This window comes from Trachymyrmex cornetzi, unplaced genomic scaffold (genome assembly GCF_001594075.2).
Source record: "Trachymyrmex cornetzi isolate Tcor2-1 unplaced genomic scaffold, Tcor1.1 scaffold590, whole genome shotgun sequence".
In the NCBI taxonomy this organism is placed as follows: domain Eukaryota; kingdom Metazoa; phylum Arthropoda; class Insecta; order Hymenoptera; family Formicidae; genus Trachymyrmex; species Trachymyrmex cornetzi.
Genome location: NW_017299904.1, coordinates 461014 through 485164, shown reverse-complemented (window position 1 = coordinate 485164; position 24151 = coordinate 461014). Strand labels below are relative to the sequence as shown.

Sequence of the window (24151 nt, the reverse complement as noted above, 5' to 3'; positions counted from 1 at the left end):
TGCCACCCGCCCGATGATCCAGAATAACGCCAGAGCGGAGATATAAAGGTAGGCCCGATACTTTCCGGACAGACCTCGTATACTATGAGATGTTTTATTAATTGTATTCAACACACTGTATTTTGTACAATATAATATATAAACCTTGTTACAGTAATAAAAGCGTGGATTATATACAGCGAACAATGGAAAAAATATGCAGAACAGTGTTTCGGCAAAGATCCTCCGATTCTAGAGAAGTTCGTTATAGAAGGGTCAAGGGAATCTATAAAACATGCCGGTATAGCTTCGAAGTTACCTAATAATACTATACGTATAAAGTAAGAAAATTTTTTTACACATACCCGAGATCACTATTTGTATATTTTAATTTGAAACTTCTATTTTAGCTGGGAATTTCGTAGTCACAACATGGATAGTTTTTAACTGCCTTAGTTGAAAGACACGTGCTCATGACGTCATTACCTGAGTATATATCTAATTTTATGATAAAGGGAAGAAATGAAATAACACTTCAGACTGTGCAACAAGCTCAGTCATCATTATGAATTTTTTTGTAATAACAAAATTAAACATTGACATCTTAAGGCCGGCCACACACGTTCAAACAATTTCACAAATTTACTTGAACATGACTGAGACTTAAGACTCCTTAATACAAGATCCGTTATGTCGTTTTGTACACCCATATGATCAATATTAGGTTTATCATTTTCATTTTTTGCAACTTTAGAATAATTCCTTTGTTAAAGTTGCGACGATTTTTATAGCCGATTTAAATATTTCATGCATGCGGTGCCTGCATGAAATATTTAAATCAGCTGTAAAAATGTTCAATATTAATTTACTAAACAATGTGCAAAATCATATCAAAAATTACATACATAAATGAAAGAAAAATTATATAGATCATTATATAGATCGATTTGAATTGCACATGAACTGTAGTTTAACACGTGTATATTATTTCATATATATATTATTATAAATACACATATTAATATATATAATATGTGTATATTATTTAAGTTCGTAAATAGTACATTGTAACAACAGAGCAATAACAAAAATTAATAATTAATCCTTTGAGTTCAAATTAGTAAAAATAAAAGAAGAGTGCAAAATATTGTATTAAATTTATTATATAACTTTATTACATAGAAATGACATTAAAAGCCTGTTACAATAATAAAGTAAGTTTGTTAAAAGTCCAAATGTGTAATGTTTATTCTACATGCTATTTTACTGATAAAGCTCACTTGTGCCATATGTATGATAGTCAAGTAAAGCGTAACGGGATTCATTATTGTTGTGACAAGAGGATATTAGATATTATTCAATATATAACTCTTGTTTATTATGAAAATTATATTATTGTTCCTGTGCATCTTCGGCTAGCACTAATCAGTCTTCGTCAGATTCATCTTCGTCAGACGTTACATCAGGATCATTTGCTTGCGCTTGACATTTGTCGCAATGACAAACAAACAGATACAAAGAGCTCAGTGCTTGCTGCCTGGAATGTCTACTCCTCTCGAGCTGGCATTCGTCGAGGTAACTTGTACAGATTTCCTCACCAACTTTTATATTTCGTATTGCTTTTAATACTAAAGTATTATTTGAATAAGGGAATTCAACAACTGCATTTGGTATGCAACTGTGGTTCACTGACGACTGTAGAACGTAGAGTCCAGACCCTTCATTATTCAGAAACGGACCTACCGCTGTGAAAGAAATTTTCAGAAATTATATGAATATTGAACACTGAGAAAAATAAATTATAAAGATAAAAATTACCTTCGTCCATTGTGTCATAAATTCTCTCTATCAACTTGTCAATGTAAATTCTTTCATCTTTGGGCAATTCTAAAGCGGAAACATTTTTTACCCACCGGCTGAATGAACTAGAACCAATTCCTTGTCCGTTTGTTCCCACTAAAGCTAATAAACTTCTAAAACCATCTGGCGTGAACCACTAAAAACAAGTTCCAATTAACATTAGCATAGATATAACAATATATGTATATTACACACATGTGCGGTGTACTCGGTGTTAAGAGCCTCCTTCATCATTTGCTGAAGGATATCAATCTGGCCTACAAACTTTTCGCCTAATAGATAGTGTACGATTTCGTGCGTGTCATTGGAAACGGTACGATGGCAAAACTGTGAAAACATTGCTAAAGCTTCCTCCTTGTCATTTGCTTGATTAACTACAGCAACCATCCTTGCTAGCAACATGATTGATGCACTTTCAGGTGGATAATGCATTTGTTTCCACGTTTCACATAATTGATTGAGAGGATGGCTCTCATCCTTGACTTTCCCTTGTAAACACAGTGTACTATGATATCTAAAAAACAATAAACTAGTAGTGTAATATATAATAAAAACTACAGCAAACGTAAAAGTTCAATTGTAGTTCTAAATTGATGACCAGTGAGTCTAAAACACAATTGTGCGGATGACTAAAAATAAACAAATTTTATAATACAAATAATTATGCTTATAATTGGTTACAAATTATACAACTAGTTTTCATCATTTGAGATCATTTTCAATTGATAACTTTTAGCAGATATGGAGTCTGTCTTGGATTCGTACTGACCATTAATTTGTAACTACATTTGAAAGTATTTAATTCGTAATATGTTAACGAATTAAATTTCGTTTAATTATATCGTTTCCTTACTGCAAAAGTAACACAACTAAAAAAATGACAAGTTTTTACTATGAATGAATTAAACACTACCCATTGTCAAAAGTCAACTAACTTAACTTTATAAAAAATAGAAATTGTTACAAATTTAAAAAAGGAGTTCTTTAAGATTATGAAAAACAAGAATGACAAAAATAATATTTGATCATGTTGAGGATATATATAGAGGATATATATTTATCGGATCTTTTTTTTGGACCGTCTTAAGATGTTATGAACAGATCAGAGAGCCGCGTATTAGCATCTTAAGACGGTCTTAAAATAAGAACTGACTATGAATACCGTCTATATATAAATATTTTTTTGCCGATACTATTTCATTAGTCAATAATTTTCTGTCAGTTAAAAAGTAAATTTTCTCCTTATCTGGAAAACTAAATTTTGTTTAGTTGTCATTCTTTAAATAAGAGAGCGATATCATAAAAAGTTCAACTCGTAAGCACCTCTGAAATGCTTCGTTCTGACATTCTACGCTGCAGTACTTGACCCCGCATTGATGGCATTCGGTTATTAAACTCTTGTTTATTTCGCAGCATTCCTTGTGTGGTACAACAAAGTTTGGATTACCCGTTAGCCTACGGACATTCTCCTCTGCTGTTTCCAATGGTTTCAGACAGTTGTCACACGCTAAGTATCCAAACTGAGAGTTCCACAGGAACTGACAGCATATCACGGGTTTCTCCTCGAGTATTACATCCCCTTCCTTAAATGCGCGATTAGAGAACAGCCCTTTGCCCTGCAAGATGAATGCACAAATTAATAATCCATGGTGATGTCTTTTTTCATTTACTTACTTGTTTGCTCGTGTTTGTTGTGCTTTTTGAATGGTCATGATTTGTTGCGCTATAACGGATAAAACTTTGATGTCGATTCGATTGAATTCATCGAAACACGCCCATGCACCGGTGCTATGTAACATTACAAAATATTGGATTTAATTAAGTGCTAACTATTAAAATTAATTGATTCATGATGTTAACGTAACTTTCACGTGACAAAGTTCTAATGATATTTTATATCATATATATATATATATATATATATATATATGTTTAATTAGGTAGGGTTTTATATTCTCTATTGTAATTTATCTAATATTACAATCACGTCTGATAATTATACTTTCTTCATCATATGATTATTTAAATGTTTGCATTATTATTTCATTGCAAATGAATTTATTAGTATATCTAATATTGCATTCAATAGCTATTATTATTATTATCAGACGTCCCATTTTTGAGGTAATTGTTTCGCTGTCCCATTGTATACATCAAATATGAATTATACTATTTTTTTTTAATTAATTGCTATTATTGAATTCATTTTTATGCCACTGGTGAAAATTTTTCAGAATTTCTTAATAACTACATTCAAGTCAAACCAGGACTTTTAATCTTGTGAATATAAGAAGAGCACATTCTGTTAATTATGAGTGAATACTACTGTCAAATTTTAAAATATGTGCATAATACTCTCAAGAAGAAACAACCTAATTTGATCACTATACGCATTTTGTTACTGCAGGACAGTGCATATCTTTACACAGCCGCTTGCATATTATAGAAACTCAGCTGGGAATTAATGCCATATCCTCCTTACAATTATGACCTTGTTCCAAGTGATTTCTACCTGTTTGAACCATTAAAGGAATTTCTGGGAGACCAATGTTTTAGTAGTGACGTAAAACAGGCAATCTGATCATAGCTCCAGTGTACTAAGAAATCTTTCTATGCTATCCAAACACTGGTGAAACGCTGGAATAAGTATAATTAGTATAGCAGAGGATCACATCAAGAAATAAAGATAGTTTGCATTGTCATAAATGTGTTCTGTTATTCTGGTATAATCAAAAGTCAGTTTGATTTGAACATATATAACATATCAAGAAATAGAAGTATCAAGAAAAAAAATCTATATCTTCCCTAAAATTCTTTATACATATGAATTTTGAAAAATTCTATAATTTCTAACGAAATCTTATAAAAAATCTATAAATAAATATAATCTTAAATCTATAAAAATTTAAGATATTTTTTAGAAATTATAGAACGAGAAATCTTAGTGTATTTCTCAGAATTCACAAATTAAAAAAAAATTCCAAGATTAATTTTCTCGGTGTATTTCTGAATAAAATATTTCAATTCGTATAAAAAGAAAAATGTTCACCAGAGAGGACATACATCCCCCCCCCCCTTTCCCCTTCATTTTATCCCGCTTTACATTTTAACTATTATAGGAAAGAACCACACGGTGAATCATAGAAATGACATGCGGATTTAATCGAAAATACGCCTCACTTTCTCGTCGTTCACCAGCTTGATGAAGAAGCCCTTATCCGCCATAACCTCGTCGTCGATCATCATACCGAGCGAGCGATACACCGGGCGGAGGAAAAAAACAAACCTATCGTACAATTGATGAAATACATTCGAATCCTAACCTTACTACGAACGCGATTCAATGACCGCCGTGAAGGCTGTCACGGATGCACAATCAACTACTGCTCAAATCAAATCACTCACTCGCTCTCGCGAGACTCATTTCTCTTTCCTTCCAATTCGCGTTGTTTCGCGCGGGCAACGTGTGCTAAATCGTGCTATATAAACATTCGGAGAAATATAATAAACACAAATTTTTTGCTCGGTCTCGCGGTGTTCCCGATAAACGATAAACGTTGAACGTGGAAGTTAGTGCAGTTTCCGGCGCGCGGTACTTCTTCCGCAAAGAAGAAGTGCATCGTGCGGCAGTGCTATCGACTCGTCGCGTATTTCGTGGTTTCGTCCAGGAATTTTCGACAGATCCTAATCCTAGGCCACCCACGTCCGCCCAGGAACGGCTCTCGTGGAATGATGAACGGAACGATGGCCATGGTAAATTTCTCTTGCTCGCAGCGACCGCCGCCCTTCGTCCGCGAGTGATATGGCTAACCCTTTGGCGGCTTAATGGCGATCACAGATGTCTACGTTAATTGACACGGTTTACCAATCGTCGACCGCGTCGCGTTTGATGTCTTGGACTGATATTACACGTGTCGCACGACGCATTTTTCAAGCCTGTTAATTGACTGCAGGACAGAGATGGAGATAAAATAATGTTTATGTTACTAATGTATACATTTTTATCAATGTAGTTTAACTTTAATTTTAATTTATTCTTTATCATTTTTAATTGTTAGAACTAAAAAAGATAAAAGTAAGATATCCAAATTAAAATTAATTTATATTAGTAAAAACAGGCATAAGGCCTAATTCGACCAATGTAAGATTAATTGTATATAATTTAAATTCAGTTTACTCTTTATCCTTCTAATTTTAAAAATTGGAAAATAATAGACATTATACAAAGTTAATCTTACATTGGTCGAATTAGTAGAACTGAATCTTAACTTTAATCTTGGTTTAACTTACTGTATATCTTTTTCTGATTCTTTAAATTTAAAGAACAAAAAACAAACTGAACTGAGATTGTTAATCTTATATTGGTGCAACTAGACCTAAGAGTCACTTTAACAAATGTAATTGGTTGATTAGTTGGAATTGACCAATCACATTTGTCATTTTGGCAGATGCAATTGTCCAATTTCAATGAACTAATTGATTACGTTTGTTAAAGTGAGCCTATAAATAGAAAGCTTCTCTGACTTCCAGCCAATTAACAGGCTTAAAAAAATTTGTAATATGACAAATGTAATATCAGTCTAACAAGTGACGTTTTTTCGTTGTACAACCAAAAGCAACCACGGCTAAGGCTATCCTTCGTCTTCTGATCCCTGAAGACGAAGATAGCCTTGGTTGTGGTAGCTTCTTGTTGGATAACGAAAAAACGTCCAAGATGTCGAACATGACATGGTCTACAATTGGTAAGTAATTTGATTAATCAATTCATAAAATTCTTTCTTCTGATTGGTCAATGAAATATTTGTAGCATTAAGGTAGAATGTCCCAATAGTATAATGTTTTGATAGTGGAGCTTTCCTCCCTATAGAGGATCCACTATATTCATACTCTTTGGCTGCGTTCCATTTCATGCATGATGTGCATGCTGCATTATTTATCCTTGTTATTCACCGAATGTTAAACAAGGATAAATGATGCATTATGCACATTATGCGTGAAACGGAACGCAGCCTTTACCACGCAAAATGAGATTCCATATAAATTTATAACTTTTCACGCAAAGTAAAGTTTCAATTAGAATTTATTTTCAGATTAAAACACAGTATTTGCAATACAAGAATATTCTGTACTTTGTATTTCACTGGCGTACATAAAAGTATTATGTATTTTGTATTTAACATTGAAAGATTGAAAGTTTTCTGTATTTTATAATTCAAATAATAATCACTAAGTATAAGAATATTCAAGCCTATGACGGTCAAAGCTAGATCTTTTTTGCCTAAACAATTCCCAGTGAATTATCTATATCCTATATATGTACATGCATATATATCATATTTTTGTAGTTATTCAAATTGCGCACCGAAATTTTTCCGGACTCTATCTAACGTAATTAAACTACTGCAATAATATCACAAGTTAAATTAAATTGACAATGTGCTGAAAAAAACCTTAAATAAATTTATTGCGAAAAATATTACCTCGGCCGAGACTTGAATCCGACCCTCTTGTAATCCGTATGAGCGTCCTAAGCCATTAGACCACCGAGGCCTTAGTAATATTCTTCGCAATAACCAGTATATGTAAGAACAATAACGCTTGTTGCAGGCAGCATGTATAACCAACAATAAGATTTTTATTCGGACCGACAAGAATTAAACACTAAGTATAAGAATATTCAAGCCTATACAATAATATGATTTATTGTATAAATTTATTTAAGGTTTTTTTCAGCCATTGTCAATTTAATTTAACTTGTGATATTATTGCAGTAGTTTAATTGCGTTAGATAGAGTCCGGAAAAATTTTGGCGCGCAGTTTGAATAACTACAAAAATATGATATATATCCATGTACATATCAGTACATATATAGGATATAGATAATTCACTGGAAATTGTTTAGGCAAAAAATATCTAGCTTTGATCGTCATAGGCTTGAATATTCTTATACTTAGTGTTTAATTCTTGTCGGTCCGAATAAAAATCTTATTATTGGTCAAATAATAATACTGATTGTCGATCTTAGCGTTTGAAATATCAAATAATTTTAATCTTATTAATATTGAAATACAAGATACATTTATATGCTTCCATGAAATAGAAAAGATATAATATTTTCATGTGCTTCGGTGAAATATAAAATACAATTGTCTTACAAATACTGTTTTTCAAATAAAAGTATTTCAAATACACATACTCAGCATAGTCCTGATTATCTGCTATAGTTATGTGTGACAAATATGAATTTAATGTGGACACAGGTGATGCCAACGCTATGATATGCTATTGAAATCCACTGACAAACTGCTAACATACAATTAACATTTTATTTGTTGAAAATATTACGCAACAAACTTTTTATAATTTATGATACAAGTAAACTCATTGATTTTACTTTATATTATGAGTTTGTTTTCATTTGCAGGCACCAACGTCGCAAAACAGTGCAGAACCACCGGTGAAGAAGACCAAAGTCGAAGGTAAATTGCTAAGGCAACCAGATAACCGTTATGCCTGTGATAACTATGATATTATATACATAACTTTGCTAGTGGGAAACGCAAACAGAGAAACGACAGCAAGTGTAATATGTGTATTAAGAGCGAGAACATGATGCGGAAATACAATAGCTCTACTTAGGACACTCAGGTGCTAGTTTTCTCTTTTTTAAAAAATGCTGCCATACTCTATAAAACTGCAGAATGCATCTATTCCGAAGCAGTTTTGAGCATAAATTTTCGGTAGGCTAGGGTAAATAGATCATGACTGTATGGCGCTTAAATCACACTAATGTATGGATGTCCTTCTGTTCTGAGATGTTACAGCGGAGAGACAGTACAGAATCCGTGGCCTACTACTGAGCGGTGATCACGAACGTGCGCCAAACAAAGAAAGACTACATTCGTTGAACAGTACAAATCAGAGTTTAACAAACTCCCACTACCGTATCTATTGCCGAGTACGATGCATACTTTAGATAGGTCAGCATTTTAGGGCTTAGAGTTTCTCTGTTCCTGATTATGAGCCTCTTTTGAAGAGATGCCACTTAGTATTCCACCGTTATAAATTATATGTAAAGTATTTCTCTTTATTAATATTGTCAGCATAATATCGATTAATACCCACATTTTTACCAATGAAGATTAACTTTAATCTCGGTTTAATTTACTCTTTACTTTTTTCTAATTCTTGAAAATTAGAAACAGATAAAAGTACGTTAAATCGACATTAAAGTTAAATTATATTGATAGAAATGAACATATACATTTTTTTATGTATATGACTCATGTGGAGTTATTACTATCAAAACAGTAATGTCTCTACCTGTAAATGTATTTAAGAGGCTCGTAATCGGGAGTGGCAATGGCGAAAGGTGTATATTAAATTTGTCATATATTTATATATTTGCATTAGGTAATAATGAAGTCGATAAGTCCCAACACTTGGACGTCGATATAGCCATGAATATGGCTTAGAGATTATCTAATTAAATTCTACTTAAATATGACCCGATGAGAACGTGATATCCATTCCCGTCACACTTTTGCTTTTGCATTTTATTCTGCCATCGCTAAGCAGGATACGCGCTATTTCGAGACATGTTATAACGATGTCCGAGTGTGCACGTAGGAGATGTGAGTGAAAAAAATTGACCATTAATACAATTTAGAATTGTGTGACGTTAAACTTTGAGAATCGCGTGTAATCGCATTCTGGATATTAAATCGTGGGAAAAAAAGAATTTCACGTATTTGCATTAAAGATTTCTCGCCATTGCTACATGAAAATTGTTAGGTTTGAAAAGTGGTAGGTTGGAGAAGGCAAAGACTAAGAATATGGCGCAGGAAATGCACTGAGAGTATTCTCCTTTGCTTTGTGCTTACAGATTTGTGCGTCGCCTCAATCTCGGATAATTTGCGCACAACCGTCATTGCTCAGCCCAGAACACGGTTAGCTGTAAATCGAATGATCGCACAAAACTTTTTAAGAGCCTTTTAATTCATGAAAAGTCGAACTGACTTCTGTTTTTCTGTTTCTGATTTCTGTTTCAGAGACTAGCAGACCAAATTGGTTATGAAACCTAATCTAATTATGACTAGTCTGATTTTTGGGGCTGATTGTGCAAACAGTAATTAAAGCTCAAATTTAATAAGACTCCTCGGCTAATGACTAATTTTACCAAAGTTTTCATACGATTAACGTTCGGTCCATTTTCTCTTATAAGTCGTATCATTTCTGACAAAATTTCTTACCTGTGGTCTTCGTATAATCTACGCTTTGTTTCTTCCAATAGCATGCATCAAACGAGAAATATTTCTTCGTTTCGATGTTTGCACAAATATATGGTTTTCATATATACATTTTGCATACATGCGTTATAAATACTTCTACATGCACACATTGACACATACATGTACAACCATATTTATTAAAAAAGTTGTAATATTCCTTGATCGTTTTAATTTCTGTGAACTTACAGTTTGGAGGACGATTTTATCATAGCAGCTGGCATGGCGTCACGGTACTCGTGTTAAGAAAGATATTCCACAATACGAATAAGAATAATGCGCCCGCATACATCAATGCGACTAATAGAAGTTTTACTAGCCTAGGGCAATAGGTCATCCGGCTGTTACACATCTCCGTGTACGGATCTGTACATATATAGATGTTTTCCCCAAAAAATTAGTTAAAACAAACGTCTAATTGCTGAGACAGCAGTTATTTTAAATGTCAATTTAAATATATCAAAAAAATTTTCTCATGAATTGAATTCTAAAAATATGAAATAATGGCCACCCAAATTTGCTAATGAGAAAATAATCCCTGATCCATCAATGATTGAATCATTAAGAAATAACTTGGTGGCGTAACTGGTTCTATTAAAAAGTGAAACGTTTAACATATTCTTAATATTTATCTACTTTAATGCTAGTTGTCTAATGCATGATTTCTTTATAGGAAATGCATCAGAGTTCTTACCAGGCCCTATTTATGATCTCAATCAAATAGGTCAAGTTGTTGCTGGTACGTATAACGTTATACATTTTTTTATTTTATATTTGAATCTTTTTATTAATTTGATCCAATTCATCTTAAAAAATGATGTAGAATATTTATAGTGACACATTATTTTTTAAGTCAGTTCAATTTAAGTAATATTGAGCGTTGACGCAGATTTAATGGACGTTTGCTGATAAGATCTGATGTGAATAAATGTTCTTTGTCGTCTTGAACCATCACTAAATCAGTCTGACTTACACCTTTTTCTATTTTATGATTTTGTAGGACCTGGCGCTAAATATCTGACACTGCCTGGAATATTAGGAGCTGGTCTACCGAAAATTTCATCTGAGCAACAAGACACCGTGAACAGAGCGAAGAAGTATGCGATGGAACAAAGCATCAAAATGGTCCTCATGAAGCAGACTTTGGCTCATCAACAACAGGTAACTTTTAAATTGTCAATAACTTTGCTCACTCACATTTAATATTTTCGCTCCATTATGACATTTGTAAATATTAATAAATTATGTAATGTTACGCGATTATGCTTTTTGTAGACAATTTTATTTAACGTATTATTAATTCAACTCATAAACATTATATATATATATATATATACACATATAGATGTATATATATATATATGTATATAATTAAATTGCCGAATTTGCTTATTGCGAACAAGTGATCAGAATCTATGGTAAAATTATTAAACTATCTACTGAAATATTACATTTGTAAATTAGTCTTCCCATCTTTCATAATGAACTTCACATCATCACTATTATAGTAAAGTGTCTTTCTACGGACTTGACTAATTTTTGGATATGTTATAATTCTGAATAAATATCTCAGTAGAAAAACTTGATTTTGTAAGCCGTTTCCGCGCTACAAACCTTGAAAAGTCCAAATTTAACATGTATAGGCTTTTTGACTCAGTATGACTCTTGGTCGAATGTGCGTACGTGCATACGTGCGTGTTAAATCTGGACCTTCTAATATTTGTAGAGCAGAAACGATTTATGAGATCAAGTTGCACCCATTGAGACATTTGTTCAGAATAACATAAACTACAACATATCCAAAAATTATCAAATCCGCAAAAAGACCTTTCCATAAGAATAGTGTGGAATCCTTTTTTGAATACTGTAGAACTTTTTGTAATAATAAAATAAGCTGATCAGCTAATTCGGTAATTGAATCATACGTGAAATTTGATTTAAATATATTTTATTTATATATATGTATAAATAGTTTCCTCTATTCAGCTCTTTACCGATTATTGCAATGTAATATTGTAAAATAATATTGTATAGAACTCTGAAATATTTACTATATAGCTCGTCCCGCCGAGTCAATTACTATACAGATATTAAGAAAAAAAAAGAAACGTTAGAATTTAACTCTGATTGGCGCATTTTTTTTTCTCCCCGCAGAAGAATAAGTTGGTCCTGCGGCAGCAAGTTTTATTGCTAATGTGCAGGTTAGTGTCAACCAAATCAAGAAAGAAACGATAAATCCGCCTTATGGTCGAACACTCCTAAACATTTTCCCGAGTTGCTACCATAAGAAAAGGTTAGATATATAATTTGTGATAGTATAGTCGGCGGGAGCAGAGCTGTACAATACGAAGAAGGAGTTTTTGTGAATGCATGAATCTTCAGAGGACAACAATTCTTCTGAGCTCGATTGTTTTTCTGCTTATAAGAATAAAATTAGCTAAAAGCTATCATAAGAAATGCAGCAAATAAAAAGAGAATAATTGTTCTGAAACATTCTATACAAATCATTGAGTTTGTCTTATAAATTTTATAAATTACATAAATTTTTATACTTGCATATTTGTTTGCGAAAAGTATTATAATAATTTATGCTACACTTTTAAATAATTATTTTATATTTTTTTTGTAAAAATATTCATATAAAATATTTTCTTAAAATATATCTTAATTTATTTAGATATTTTTGTAGCATTAAATATAATACCAATAAAATTTAAATTAAAACTAAATTAAGATTTATATTGTGATAATTGTCGAGCAAAGAAGTGTGGAATGGTAAAAGAGCTTGAGGGATCACTTGAAGTCAATGAAATGTGTTGTAAATGGGGGAGGGATATCAATAGAAGGCCTTTGGTCCTTTGTGTTACAGCAAATGGCTAGTCAACGGAATCAGGTGCAAAGACAGCAGGCTCTCGCTCTCATGTGCAGGTTTGTTTGTTCTTTGTCTTAATCCTCGAAACTTTCGTGTGCAAGATCCTCAAGAGAATTATATTCAAACATTTTATTATTTTTGAAAAGGCACTATTCGTTTTACATTTTTAGCAATTAAGTTGTAAAATATATTAAATTAGAGAAGTGGCTATTATATATATAGTTATAAGTATAATATTTTTGTGTTTTTATAATAACTCTAAAAGAATATATTGATACGTTTTCTAATCACACTAACAAATTACAGAAATTTTTTGTAGCTTTTGATGTTACTCATAATCGTCAGGCATCCTGGAGCAAACATTGGCCATTATCCTTCCTTTATATATCGTTTACATATTAATCATTATATTAATTTCTGTTAGTAATAGCTGCGTTCAGCGGACACAACGGTTGAGTGAGCGCTCGCTGTTATCGGTATATTCTTTTAGATCATCCAATCAGCATTTTAGATCTGGAAGAATACTTCAATAATAGCAAGCGCTCACTCAACTGTTGAGTCCGCTGAACGCAACCATAAATCTCCTTGTCTCGTAGTCGTAAATAACACTCGTATAATTTATTCATAAAATGATATATTAGCAGTAATATATTAAATTAATTAAATCAAGCTATGATTTAACGAAGATTTTTATATTTTGTTTTCTTCATACTATAAAAATAAAATTAAGTATTTTTATATTAGATTATGAATTAAATAAGTGTCATTTTTATCAATCACTTGTAGAATTTTATTTCTATATACAATATATACGTACATTTACTAATATTTGTTATTAATATCATTATTGCGTAATTGTTATATTAACAATGGATAAATGTATTTTAATATTCTAGATATCTATAATATTAATAATGTTAATAAATCTAGATATGTGTAATATTAATAATCTAAATTAAATATGCTTTTAATTCTTCGTGGTCACACCTGAGAATTTTACGTCGGTTACACAGAAGGCAAAATGACCTTAACACTTTTAATTGATTGCCATATTTACAGCTTTTGTTCTTTAAAAAATTATTGAACATATTTTAAACATTAGAACATGGAAACGCAGTGGCTTTTTAAAGATTTTAATTTTGACATATTAAAAAAATCGCAAGATAATGGGGGTCCCGTGGATCCTTGGTAACGAAGGATTAAAAACTTTAAATGCACACATGACAATTCTAATACAAGTGATTGATGTGAAAGTTCGAATAAAGTTATATATCGTTAGCAAGAAAATAGTTACGTACATTATATTAAGTATAGTTACATTAAATAACATTAATATTAATAACATCTATTATTGTATGACAGGGTTTATGTGGGCAGCATCAGTTTTGAATTGAAAGAAGATACAATCAGGCAAGCTTTCTTGCCATTCGGACCGATCAAGTCCATCAATATGTCTTGGGATCCCGTTACGCAGAAACACAAGGGCTTCGCCTTTGTTGAATACGAGATACCCGAAGCCGCGCAACTTGCTTTGGAACAAATGAACGGTGTCATGATCGGTGGCCGCAACATCAAGGTAGCAGGACGTACCTATATAACGAATTTCCTGTCCCCCAGCAATCCTATCATCCCGCCGGAGGTCGGCAAATTTTTATTTAGTCCTTTATCCAATACCTACGATTTTCGAGCAAACTGCATCTTAACTGCAATTTGCTTGAAAATCTTATTTCATTAGTATACTTTTGCTACGTATACATTACTTCGTTTTTCATTTGTTTCTTAAGTTACATCCCATTACACATGTTCTATATATTATATCGCTTCCTTACTCCAAAAGCTACACAATTCAAAAAATTAAATTTCTTAGAAAAGAGGGAAAATTATCTTTTAATTTTACAAAAAATTATTGATTAATCAAAAAATATTTTTAACATGATGAAATGTCATTAAAAAAAATTGTTTTTTAAAATTGTGACAATTTTGATAATTTAAAATAAATACTTAAAGTGTAATGATTTGTTATAAAATTGAATTAGTTTACTTTTGACAGAGTAATGTCAATCAAAAGTAAACTAACTTAATTATGTTAATTCGAAAATTGTGCTTTTTTAGTTGTCACTTTTGAAATAAGTGGCGATATATTTATTTAACGAATAATTTTGCAATAATATTAACGCAACATTAGAGAGAATATATCTTATAAATTATCTTTCTTTTTATATTTATCTCAGGTCGTGGGACGTCCGTCCAATATGCCACAAGCACAATCGGTGATTGACGAAATCACCGAGGAAAGCAAACATTATAATCGCATTTATATCGCATCGATACATCAAGATCTGACAGAAGACGACATCAAGTCGGTTTTTGAGGCGTTCGGGCCAATCACGTATTGCAAACTTGCGCAAGGCAGTTCTCCACATCGACATAAGGGTTACGGCTTCATCGAGTACGAGACAATGCAGGCTGCGCTGGAAGCTATCGCCTCCATGAACTTGTTCGATCTGGGTGGCCAGTATCTGAGAGTAGGCAGAGCTATAACGCCACCGAATGCGCTCATGGGACCACCTAGTGGTACCAGTATGATGCCAACCGCAGCCGCGGTGGCTGCAGCAGCTGCAACAGCAAAAATTCAAGCGATGGACGCAGTTGCCAGTAATGCCGTCGCGTTAGGCCTTACTAAACTTGGAGCTACTGCACCACCAATCCTGAATCAAAGTTCGTAAATTCGTAATTCTTGCATCTACACTGAATCCAAACGTTGCAAAAGAAGAATTACTTTTATGTGTTTATCACTATCTATTTTTATTATAGCACTTCCTGTAGGTGTAGTACGACCTACTATAGCGCCCACAACAATAATGGCACCACCAACGGTAGCAACGGTAGCACCAGTGATACCTCCACCTGGCATAGCTATACCACAAACCTTAACGCGGCCGCCCGCTATTATCCAACCGATTCCTGGTCAACCAGTTGTTATACCACCTCCCGCTGTTGTCGCGCCTACGATTGTCGGCACGCCAGTTGTAAGTATCCAATGTATTAAAATAAAAAGTATTAAAATTAAAAAAATATTGAATCGTCAACGTGTTAATTATGAAAAATCTAATTGCTTGTTAGATACCAGTTACAACCACTGCAAATTCCGACATTATGAGGCGAGCGCAGGAACAAGCGGCTCATCAAAAACAACAGGAAGAATTACAGAAGAAACTCTTAGAAGAAACGGAACCGCAGACATTGCAGCAACAAGAGAATATGTCAATTAAGGGCCAGAGTGCGCGTCATCTCGTAATGCAAAAGCTTATGCGTAAAGTCGAATCTCGAGTCGTTATTTTAAGAAATATGGTAGCACCGGAGGATGTGGACGAGACCCTGCAGGAGGAAATTCAGGACGAGTGCTCTAAGTTCGGTGTGGTTGTACGAGTTATTATTTATAAAGAGAGACAGTCCGAGGACGACGAAAACGCGGAAGTCATCGTAAAGATATTCGTCGAATTCGCTGAAATGAATGGTAAAGTATATCTTTATGTCTCGGTGATAAATATCTCAATGACTCTGAACTAATAAAAACTAGTAATCAATCCTATATTGATAAATATTAATTAGTGGCATTACAAAAGGAATTAACACACTTTTTGATCCGCGTACATATTATACAGTCGCACCATCTGACTGCAGTAAACTACGGCATACAATTATTTTTGCGTTATCAAGCAAAAACGTTTCTCTTATGTTTTTATTTACAATTACATGCAATAATAATAGGTGGTATATATGTCGGTAAGATGATTCCAAATAACATGGCCAATGTATGCCAATTCACTCAATATTAAATGCTTTCCATTATTGACATAAGCCTTAGACTGATGTTCTTATACAGTGCAATATTTTAAAAAATTTGAAAATATAGACTATGTCTTACTCAAAATGATAAGAAGAGAGTGAAAATATGACTGTTCCTGCAAAATATAAAATTTTTTGCAATAATTTCCAGTCAGAAAATAATACATTTTTATTAATTATTTTGATACAAAATATTTAACCTCTTTTTAGTTTATTTTCTTGCTATTATTGATATCTTAATAATTATAAATATATTGTTGATTTTTCAATTAACACATACTTGTATAATGGTTATATTTATGCCCGTTTCTACCACTGCAGTTTAACTTTAATCTTGGTTCAATTAACTTTTCATCTTTTTCTAGTTTTAAGAATAAGAAAAAGATAAAGAGTAAGTTGAACCGAGATTAAAGTTAATCTATATTGAAACTGGCATTAGTTATTGAGACATTTACCTTATATATAGTGTCGTAAATTGATCATACTCTTATCTAAATATGTGAATATTTAGTCTAAATCATTTAGTCAATATCAAGTCTAAATCACACTAATGTATCCTGTACATATTAACATTTGTGTATCATGTAATTATTGGATTAATTTTTATGTTTTCAGAAGCAGAACGTGCAAGAGATTCGCTAAATGGTCGTTATTTCGGCGGACGACTGGTTAAAGGAGAGCTATATGATCAAGCTCTGTTTGACAATAGTGATTTTTCTGGTTGATGCAAAATGCTCTCATTTGGTATATATTAAGTTTTTGTCAATTAAATTCGTATAAGAGACAAAATTTAATGTTGACTGATAGCTTGATCTTCGTTGTTTAAGCTACTATTTATAATGAAATCTAAAGCATCGTCTACAATAATCGCACATGTCGCGAGTAGTAGCATCGCAGGTAAATTTGTCGCATGCCGCAAGAATATCGCTAAATTAGCGTCGACAATAGTCGCAACGATTATTTGCACGCAATTCGACAACAAATTCTAAACGTCAACTTGCTGTGCTGTGATTGGCTGAGCTCATGCGACAGTCGCAGAAAGTTGAAGTTGGCTCAACTCCGTACGACAAGAGCTCTTGCGACTACGACAATCATGCGACTATATGCAACATTTCATACGACATGCGGCACAGCTTGTGCGACTATTGTAGACGAGGCAGGCTTAAGAGTCACATGTTGAAGTCAAAAGTACACGCGATTCACGGCTCTAATCGTACACTAATTTGTAGTGATCAAAGACCTGTTCCTTTTAGTTGAACTTTTGCACCAGTACATCTTTCTTCCTTTTCTCTCCAGGAGGAAAGAAGAGAAAGAAAAAGTTTAGCTAAAAAGAACAGACCTCAAGACGCGAAGTGTAGGAACTGCACAGTGTAAACAGAAAGCGATTCAAATTTATCAAATGTGATTTAGAATGTCTTACATTCATTTAATTCTCCTCCCCCCATGTAAAACGGAACTTTATACCCTATTTCGTATGTACGAATCATTAGTTTCATATCACGGACCGCAATTGCAAACTAGAATCGTAGTATCTTGAGACATAAATATTTCGTACATTTATCCAGTATATAGTACCTTTGTTATAATTTTGTCGAGAATGATTGTATATGAAAGCGATAGATCTTAATTTACATGTATAGAAAAAGATAGACATTAATAATAAATCATTTTACATATACAGAGTGATTCACCTAAGGCTTAACAATTTAATATCCTAAGAATTCTTCAATCAATTTTAATCATTCTAGTCTTGAACTTCATAGATCTTAAACGTATTTAAGAGGATATTCGCTTTAAAAAGTCGGAAAAATAGGATGTTTTAGAAATTTTTTTCCATAAAAGAAACAAATTTACAATTTCGGAGTTTTTGTTGTATCTTTATTATACTAATTATAAATTGAACAGAAGAGCACGATCAATCATAACGGCAGAAAAGAAAGCAGAATAATAATTGCAAAGTTGTGACTGAGCACATTCAGCGAATTTAACAGTTGAATGAGTGCTGCTATTAATGTATGGTTCTAGATCTAAAGTCTGATTGGATAATCCACAAAACTACACCAATAACAGCATCATTTAATTATTGAGTTGCTGAATGCACTCATTAAGCTCACTTTCACAACTCATGGTTAACTCTTTCTAATGCTAGAATTAGAAAGAAATGAGAAATAAGTTGAACCTCGGTTAAGAATTAACTGCGAGTTGTAAAACTAAGCCTAGTCGCGCTACATTTGTTCTCTTACTAGCACGGATACACCACTGTATATCTGTGGATCACATCCATGTTCGATACTATAATTTTATCGATAGTTTGATGAAATAGATGTGGTACCTAATACCAATTTCCATGTTACTAAAAATAGACATTGGTGTACTGATGTACAGGGTTTCGAGAGTTTCATGGAAAAGGCTGGAATGGCTGCTTTCAGATTGTTCTCTGATACAGTCCAGTTTAACAAAAAAATAAAAAAATTTTCAAATAGAATCCTACAACCAATTTTCCATTATCACAATGTTAGAAAACAATTTTTTTTTAATTACTTAGAAATTTCATCAAATTCTTTATTATTTTATTCTTTATTTATTATTCTTTGTAGGAGTCCTTTGGCTTATAATCACTACCAAAACCTTTCATATCTTCATAAACTGGAAAATTTCCCGGAGTAGTTGTATGAGTAGTAGATGATGTGGGAAGATTAGTGGTATCATTTTTTGAGCGATTCTCATTTAAAAGCTTTGCTGCATTCTTCTTCTTAGTTATTGCCAATTGGTAATTAGCTTCTATTTCCTCTCGCGTGGGTGGTTCTTTTCTACGGTACCTCAACCAGGCCTCCCACTCCGCAGGTAACTCTTGCTCGAAGTTTTCTTTGGTCACTGGAACGAAATACCGCGGTGGCCTTTTCCGGGTGGAATGCTGAATATCTTCCTCATAGTACTTTGTGCCAAAATAATCCTCGCCAATCAATTTGCGGCGGGCGAAGCGAGGTTTCAGCGAGGATACAAAACTGTTCCAAATTATTTTCAAGACGCCACGCTCTTTGGCCATGTTATCGCTATACTATAAATAAAGAGAATAATTATATTTTGGACACGTAAAACACATTTAATATTACGTAATAAAATGCCGAGAAAATATTGTTCACGGGGCAGAGCGACACTTTTTTCTGCCAGATTCTTTCGTTTCATGCAAAAACGCGTCGAATGAGCCTAATTTTATCGAAATCGGAGGCGGTGTAGCTATTCTGTATAATTACCAAATATTGAAAAGATCTTATAATAACTCCGACTATAATTTGACAATTAACAGATAACCTAAAAAAACAGCTCTATTTAAACGTGGATGATCTCGAGTAGAATAGCTACGTTACAATTTTTTCGAAAAAATTTTATAATTTTACGTAACTTCTAATCGATACAAATCAATTGTCATTTCATGTATGTACCGTTTGATAAATGTAAAACTGATTATGACTCTTTTTTAGGTTAGAATCAGAGTACTTTCTCTTCTTTTATTAAAAGAATGTTCGGATTCCTATCCAGATGTTCTCAGGATGTCATGTCATCCTTGTTTACGTTCGGTAAATAATAAGTGGTAACAAGGATAGAGTGATACCTGTCTCCTGGGTTGCGTTTAGAGATGGGCGATCTCAAACGATCTGAACGTGAATCGATATTTCGCCCCGATGTATCGACATTTTAAATCGGATTTTTGCTTGGCCGATTAATCAGGAGATCGAGCTTTTAAGCCTAAATTTCGATCTCGATCCACAATGGGTGATTGGTTCGTGACTTCTTAAGACCGTACTTAAGGCGTTGTCTACAATACACGGAGTAAAAAGTAAGAGTAAGAAATTGACCAATCACAGTCGAATGTGAGAAGAATAATTGACTGTGATTGGTCAATTTCTTACTCTTACTTCTTACTCTATGTATTGTAGACAACGCCTAAGACGGTCTTGAATATAAGATCTAACTATAAGTCCGGATCTACAATAGGTGTTTTATGCCTTATACCGTAAGAAATTGACCAATTGGCAATTGCAGTCGAATTCGAGAAGAATAAGCGACTGTGATTCGTCCATTTCTTATGGCGTAAGGCTTAAAACCCTATTGTAGATCCGGGCCAATCCGGGGTAAGTATCGGCCTTAGTATTATGACCACTCACTGAGCGCCCTAGTAGGACAGAGAGATTCTCGGATCTTTCTGTCCTGCAGCCAATCAACAGGCTTGAAAAGCTTTGTCGTACGACACAAAATATCGGCCAGTGTCTGCAATGTAGATATTCCTTAAATCAAGGAGGGAAGTTCGAATTTCGCAACGGTTTTTGTATAGTATACGTTTGCAAGAATTGCAAGTAAATTTATGTCCGCGACGATGCCTCCAAGTGAAATTTGGAAATACTATATAAAAATAGACAAAGCGACAGCACGCTGTAAGATTTGTGGTGTAATAGTGAACAGTTTCGGGAACACAGTGAACTTGTGGAATCACCAAGAAAGAAAACATAACCTTCAACGAGAAAATCAAAAGCGTAAACGCAGTATAACTATATCATCGACATCCTCCAGTACTAAAAGTGATGAAGATCCAGATGTTCCCAGTCCACTGAGTCCACTGGCGACAGAACAGGCATCTAATAATGACATTATTATTTGCTCATCACATTTGAATTTAATTCGATTTATTTTAAACTTATTTTTTATTTTCATCGCACAGATACAGACCATAACAGATTATAATCCTTCTCTTTTATTTAATACCAGTAGTACAAGTACTAGAAATACTAGCACTGTCCTTACAAATAATCCTCCTCCTACAAAGACAGTTAAATCTAACATTCGTAACTTGACATTGATAGAAACTTTACAGAAGGCCAAGCCATTTTCAGGTGAAATACTTAAATGTGTTGTTTTTGACAACTATATTGAAACAGCATATTTTTATCTATTTCTCTTTCATTTCAGAAAGTGGACATATGACTAGAACATTAAATGAAGCTCTGATGTTTATGGTTATAAAAGACCACTTACCTCTTGACTTTGTTGAAGGGCCTGGATTCAAATACTTTTCAAAGAAAGCAATACCTCTTTATAAAGTACCAAGCAGGAGGACTTTTACAAGACTACTTGATGCCAAATACGATATTCTTAGTGCCCGTATGCAGGATATATTTACTAAAGTTCAACGGTTTAATCTGACTGCCGACATATGGACCGATAAGCATACCAACAGCTATCTTGGCGTCACGGTGCATTTCCTATCAGGATGTGAAATGATAACAGCAACAATTAGCGTCACACCTCTGGATGCACCTCACGACATCCAGTACATCTCGAAAATGTTAGAGAAAACGTGTCATGAATGGGACATAGACAAAGACAAGGTATGATACTCTTGCTCTAGATTTTGATTTTATTGCATTAATGTTGTCTCGTTCTCTCATAAATCGGTAAGGCGCAACCAAATTTCATATTTAATAAAATATATGTTTACTTCTACATAGATTAAACATATTGTCACTGACAATGCAGCTAACATTGTCGCGGCAACAAAAAATGTATTTGGCCCTTTCAAACATGTAGGTTGTTTTGCACATATGTTAAATCTAGTGACTGAGAAAGCTATTGAGGCAACCCCTGGCCTTAGTGATTTGATCAACAAAGTAAAGTCAATAGTAACTTTCTTTAAACACAGCGTTAACGCCTCTGATCAGCTTAAAGCGATCCAATTGCAAAACGGCCGTACAGAGGGCACTTTGCTTAAGTTGATACAATCAGTATCCACTCGCTGGAATTCAACATTTGCTATGATTGATCGATTCATTGAGTTGAGTGATATCGTGGGAACATTACTTTTGAAGTATCAAAATGTAAACATGCTCAGTGGAAACGAACTATTGGAGCTGAAAGAATTGAGTCGCGTTCTTAAACCATTTGATCATGCAACAAGAGACTTGAGCTCAGAAAAAACTACTTCTATTAGTAAGATAATCCCAATGATAAATCTTATGAAACAGGTTAGTATTGTTATTAAGTATGAATTGGCACGTTTGCCATTCCATGAGAATTGTATAATATTTAAAATTAAATGAATCATTATCACATCTGCTTGAAATCTCATCCCAACGAGATAAGATGTAACAATTCTCTCATTCTCGTTGTTTACTGTCTGATCTCACATCGAGCTACATATTGTTTCAGCTTCTAGTCAACATCGAAGTGCCTGTTGACGCGAGCGTGACTATTGCTTTGAAGAAGCAGCTTGTGAAACAAATAGATATACGTTTTGGCCAAGCTGAAAATGTAGAAACATTTGCGTTGGCAACCATATTAGACCCTCGCTTCAAGAAAATGTACTTTCGTGAATCCCTCGCTCATGCCAGAGCAGTATCCAAACTCACAGCTAAGATTACGGAGATGCAAAGGACAGAGGCAAAATTGGTAGCAGAGCCGTCAACCCTAGTTATGGCCAGTGATGTTGAAAACCTATGGAGTCTGCATGACATTATGGTGGCTAGCACCAGCTCGCAAGAGTTGAACAATTTTAGTGACAATTCTGAAGAATTAAGATTATATTTAAACAGCCCTCTTGCTACTCGTGATACGAACCCGCTCCAAGTCTGGGAGACTTTGAAAGAGATGTATCCTCATCTATATCAGATAGCTCGAGATTATCTGTCCAGAGTTGCCACTTCTGTTCCAGCAGAAAGACTATTTTCGAAGGCCGGTTCAACGGCCACTGAACGACGGAACAGGCTTACTGGCAAGCGTCTTTCAAAGTTGCTTTTCATGGCTTCACTGGAGGAATCTTTTTTCTTTTAATGATAATAAATTAAACAATATCTATATTTTATATATATATATTTTATATCTATATTTTAATAAAGATTTAAGATAATGAATCATTTCAAAATTATGTACACTTTTTTTGTATTTTATTCCTAACTTTCCAAAGTTTGTCAGTTCTTATGGCTTCCGTACACTGGATGCAATGCTTACTGCGAGGAAGTTGATGCAGTAGCCAATCATTCTTTGGCTTTTCGGGAATCGTTACGGAAAAGCTGTAAATTTATTTGTTATCACGTCAATTTCCATCGAGCGGCAAATGTTGTGCGGGAGCCATTAAGGGGATGCTAAACCGATTACCCAACTCAATCAAGGTCGATAGTACAGACTTTTTTAATTCCAATTTCGATAATAGTGGCGACATCTTTGATTTAGTTTTTACATTATATTATATAATATATATCATTCTGTCTTACTCAAACGCATACATCTGTTCTTATCTAACATATGCCAGCA

The 24151-nt window shown here is 33.6% G+C and overlaps 5 protein-coding genes across 9 annotated transcripts in view; 3 read left to right on the top strand and 2 right to left on the bottom strand.

Moving 5' to 3' along the window:
- The window catches only part of LOC108766442 (uncharacterized), a gene marked incomplete at its 5' end in the record, with an annotated part of 5137 nt that extends 4455 nt beyond the window's left edge, over nucleotides 1-682 (top strand). Inside the window, 3 exon segments of the mRNA XM_083287373.1 lie at nucleotides 155-178; nucleotides 180-320; nucleotides 390-682. Of these exon segments, the coding sequence (XP_083143499.1) occupies nucleotides 155-178; nucleotides 180-320; nucleotides 390-426 (202 nt within the window).
- Nucleotides 683-1183: 501 nt separating this feature from the next.
- On the bottom strand, nucleotides 1184-5085 carry Smyd5 (SET and MYND domain containing, class 5). Its single transcript, XM_018515737.1, has 5 exons — nucleotides 5020-5085; nucleotides 3163-3455; nucleotides 2035-2353; nucleotides 1798-1975; nucleotides 1184-1724 (listed from the first exon to the last, which is right to left on the bottom strand). The coding sequence occupies exons 1-5, from the start codon at nucleotides 5083-5085 to the stop codon at nucleotides 1405-1407; spliced, it is 1176 nt and encodes a 391-aa protein (XP_018371239.1). The 3' UTR covers nucleotides 1184-1404.
- Nucleotides 5086-5430: 345 nt separating this feature from the next.
- hfp (Poly(U)-binding-splicing factor hfp) lies at nucleotides 5431-18083 on the top strand. Of its 2 annotated transcripts, none has more exons than XM_018515781.1 (10): nucleotides 5431-5592; nucleotides 8265-8319; nucleotides 10802-10867; nucleotides 11129-11289; nucleotides 12998-13056; nucleotides 14363-14576; nucleotides 15232-15718; nucleotides 15815-16029; nucleotides 16124-16517; nucleotides 17465-18083. In XM_018515781.1, the coding sequence occupies exons 1-10, from the start codon at nucleotides 5569-5571 to the stop codon at nucleotides 17572-17574; spliced, it is 1785 nt and encodes a 594-aa protein (XP_018371283.1). In that variant the 5' UTR covers nucleotides 5431-5568; the 3' UTR covers nucleotides 17575-18083. The 2 variants fall into 2 exon arrangements, with proteins under 2 accessions (XP_018371283.1, XP_018371284.1); XM_018515782.1 differs by lacking the exon at nucleotides 12998-13056 and adding an exon at nucleotides 12283-12329.
- A 1337-nt stretch (nucleotides 18084-19420) lies between these two features.
- Nucleotides 19421-20648, bottom strand: LOC108766469 (mimitin, mitochondrial). 4 transcript variants are annotated; one of them, XM_018515783.1, is made up of 2 exons: nucleotides 20463-20648; nucleotides 19421-19907 (listed from the first exon to the last, which is right to left on the bottom strand). In XM_018515783.1, the coding sequence occupies exon 2, from the start codon at nucleotides 19893-19895 to the stop codon at nucleotides 19434-19436; it is 462 nt and encodes a 153-aa protein (XP_018371285.1). In that variant the 5' UTR covers nucleotides 19896-19907; nucleotides 20463-20648; the 3' UTR covers nucleotides 19421-19433. The 4 variants fall into 4 exon arrangements, with proteins under 4 accessions (XP_018371285.1, XP_018371289.1, XP_018371287.1 ...); XM_018515787.1 differs by lacking the exon at nucleotides 20463-20648 and adding an exon at nucleotides 20293-20372 and having other exon boundaries at nucleotides 19421-19902; XM_018515785.1 differs by lacking the exon at nucleotides 20463-20648 and adding an exon at nucleotides 20292-20365 and having other exon boundaries at nucleotides 19421-19906.
- A 557-nt stretch (nucleotides 20649-21205) lies between these two features.
- LOC108766441 (zinc finger BED domain-containing protein 4-like) lies at nucleotides 21206-23671 on the top strand. Its single transcript, XM_018515735.1, has 4 exons — nucleotides 21206-21738; nucleotides 21815-22233; nucleotides 22354-22866; nucleotides 23051-23671. The coding sequence occupies exons 1-4, from the start codon at nucleotides 21213-21215 to the stop codon at nucleotides 23669-23671; spliced, it is 2079 nt and encodes a 692-aa protein (XP_018371237.1). The 5' UTR covers nucleotides 21206-21212.
- The last annotated feature ends 480 nt before the right edge of the window (nucleotides 23672-24151 follow it).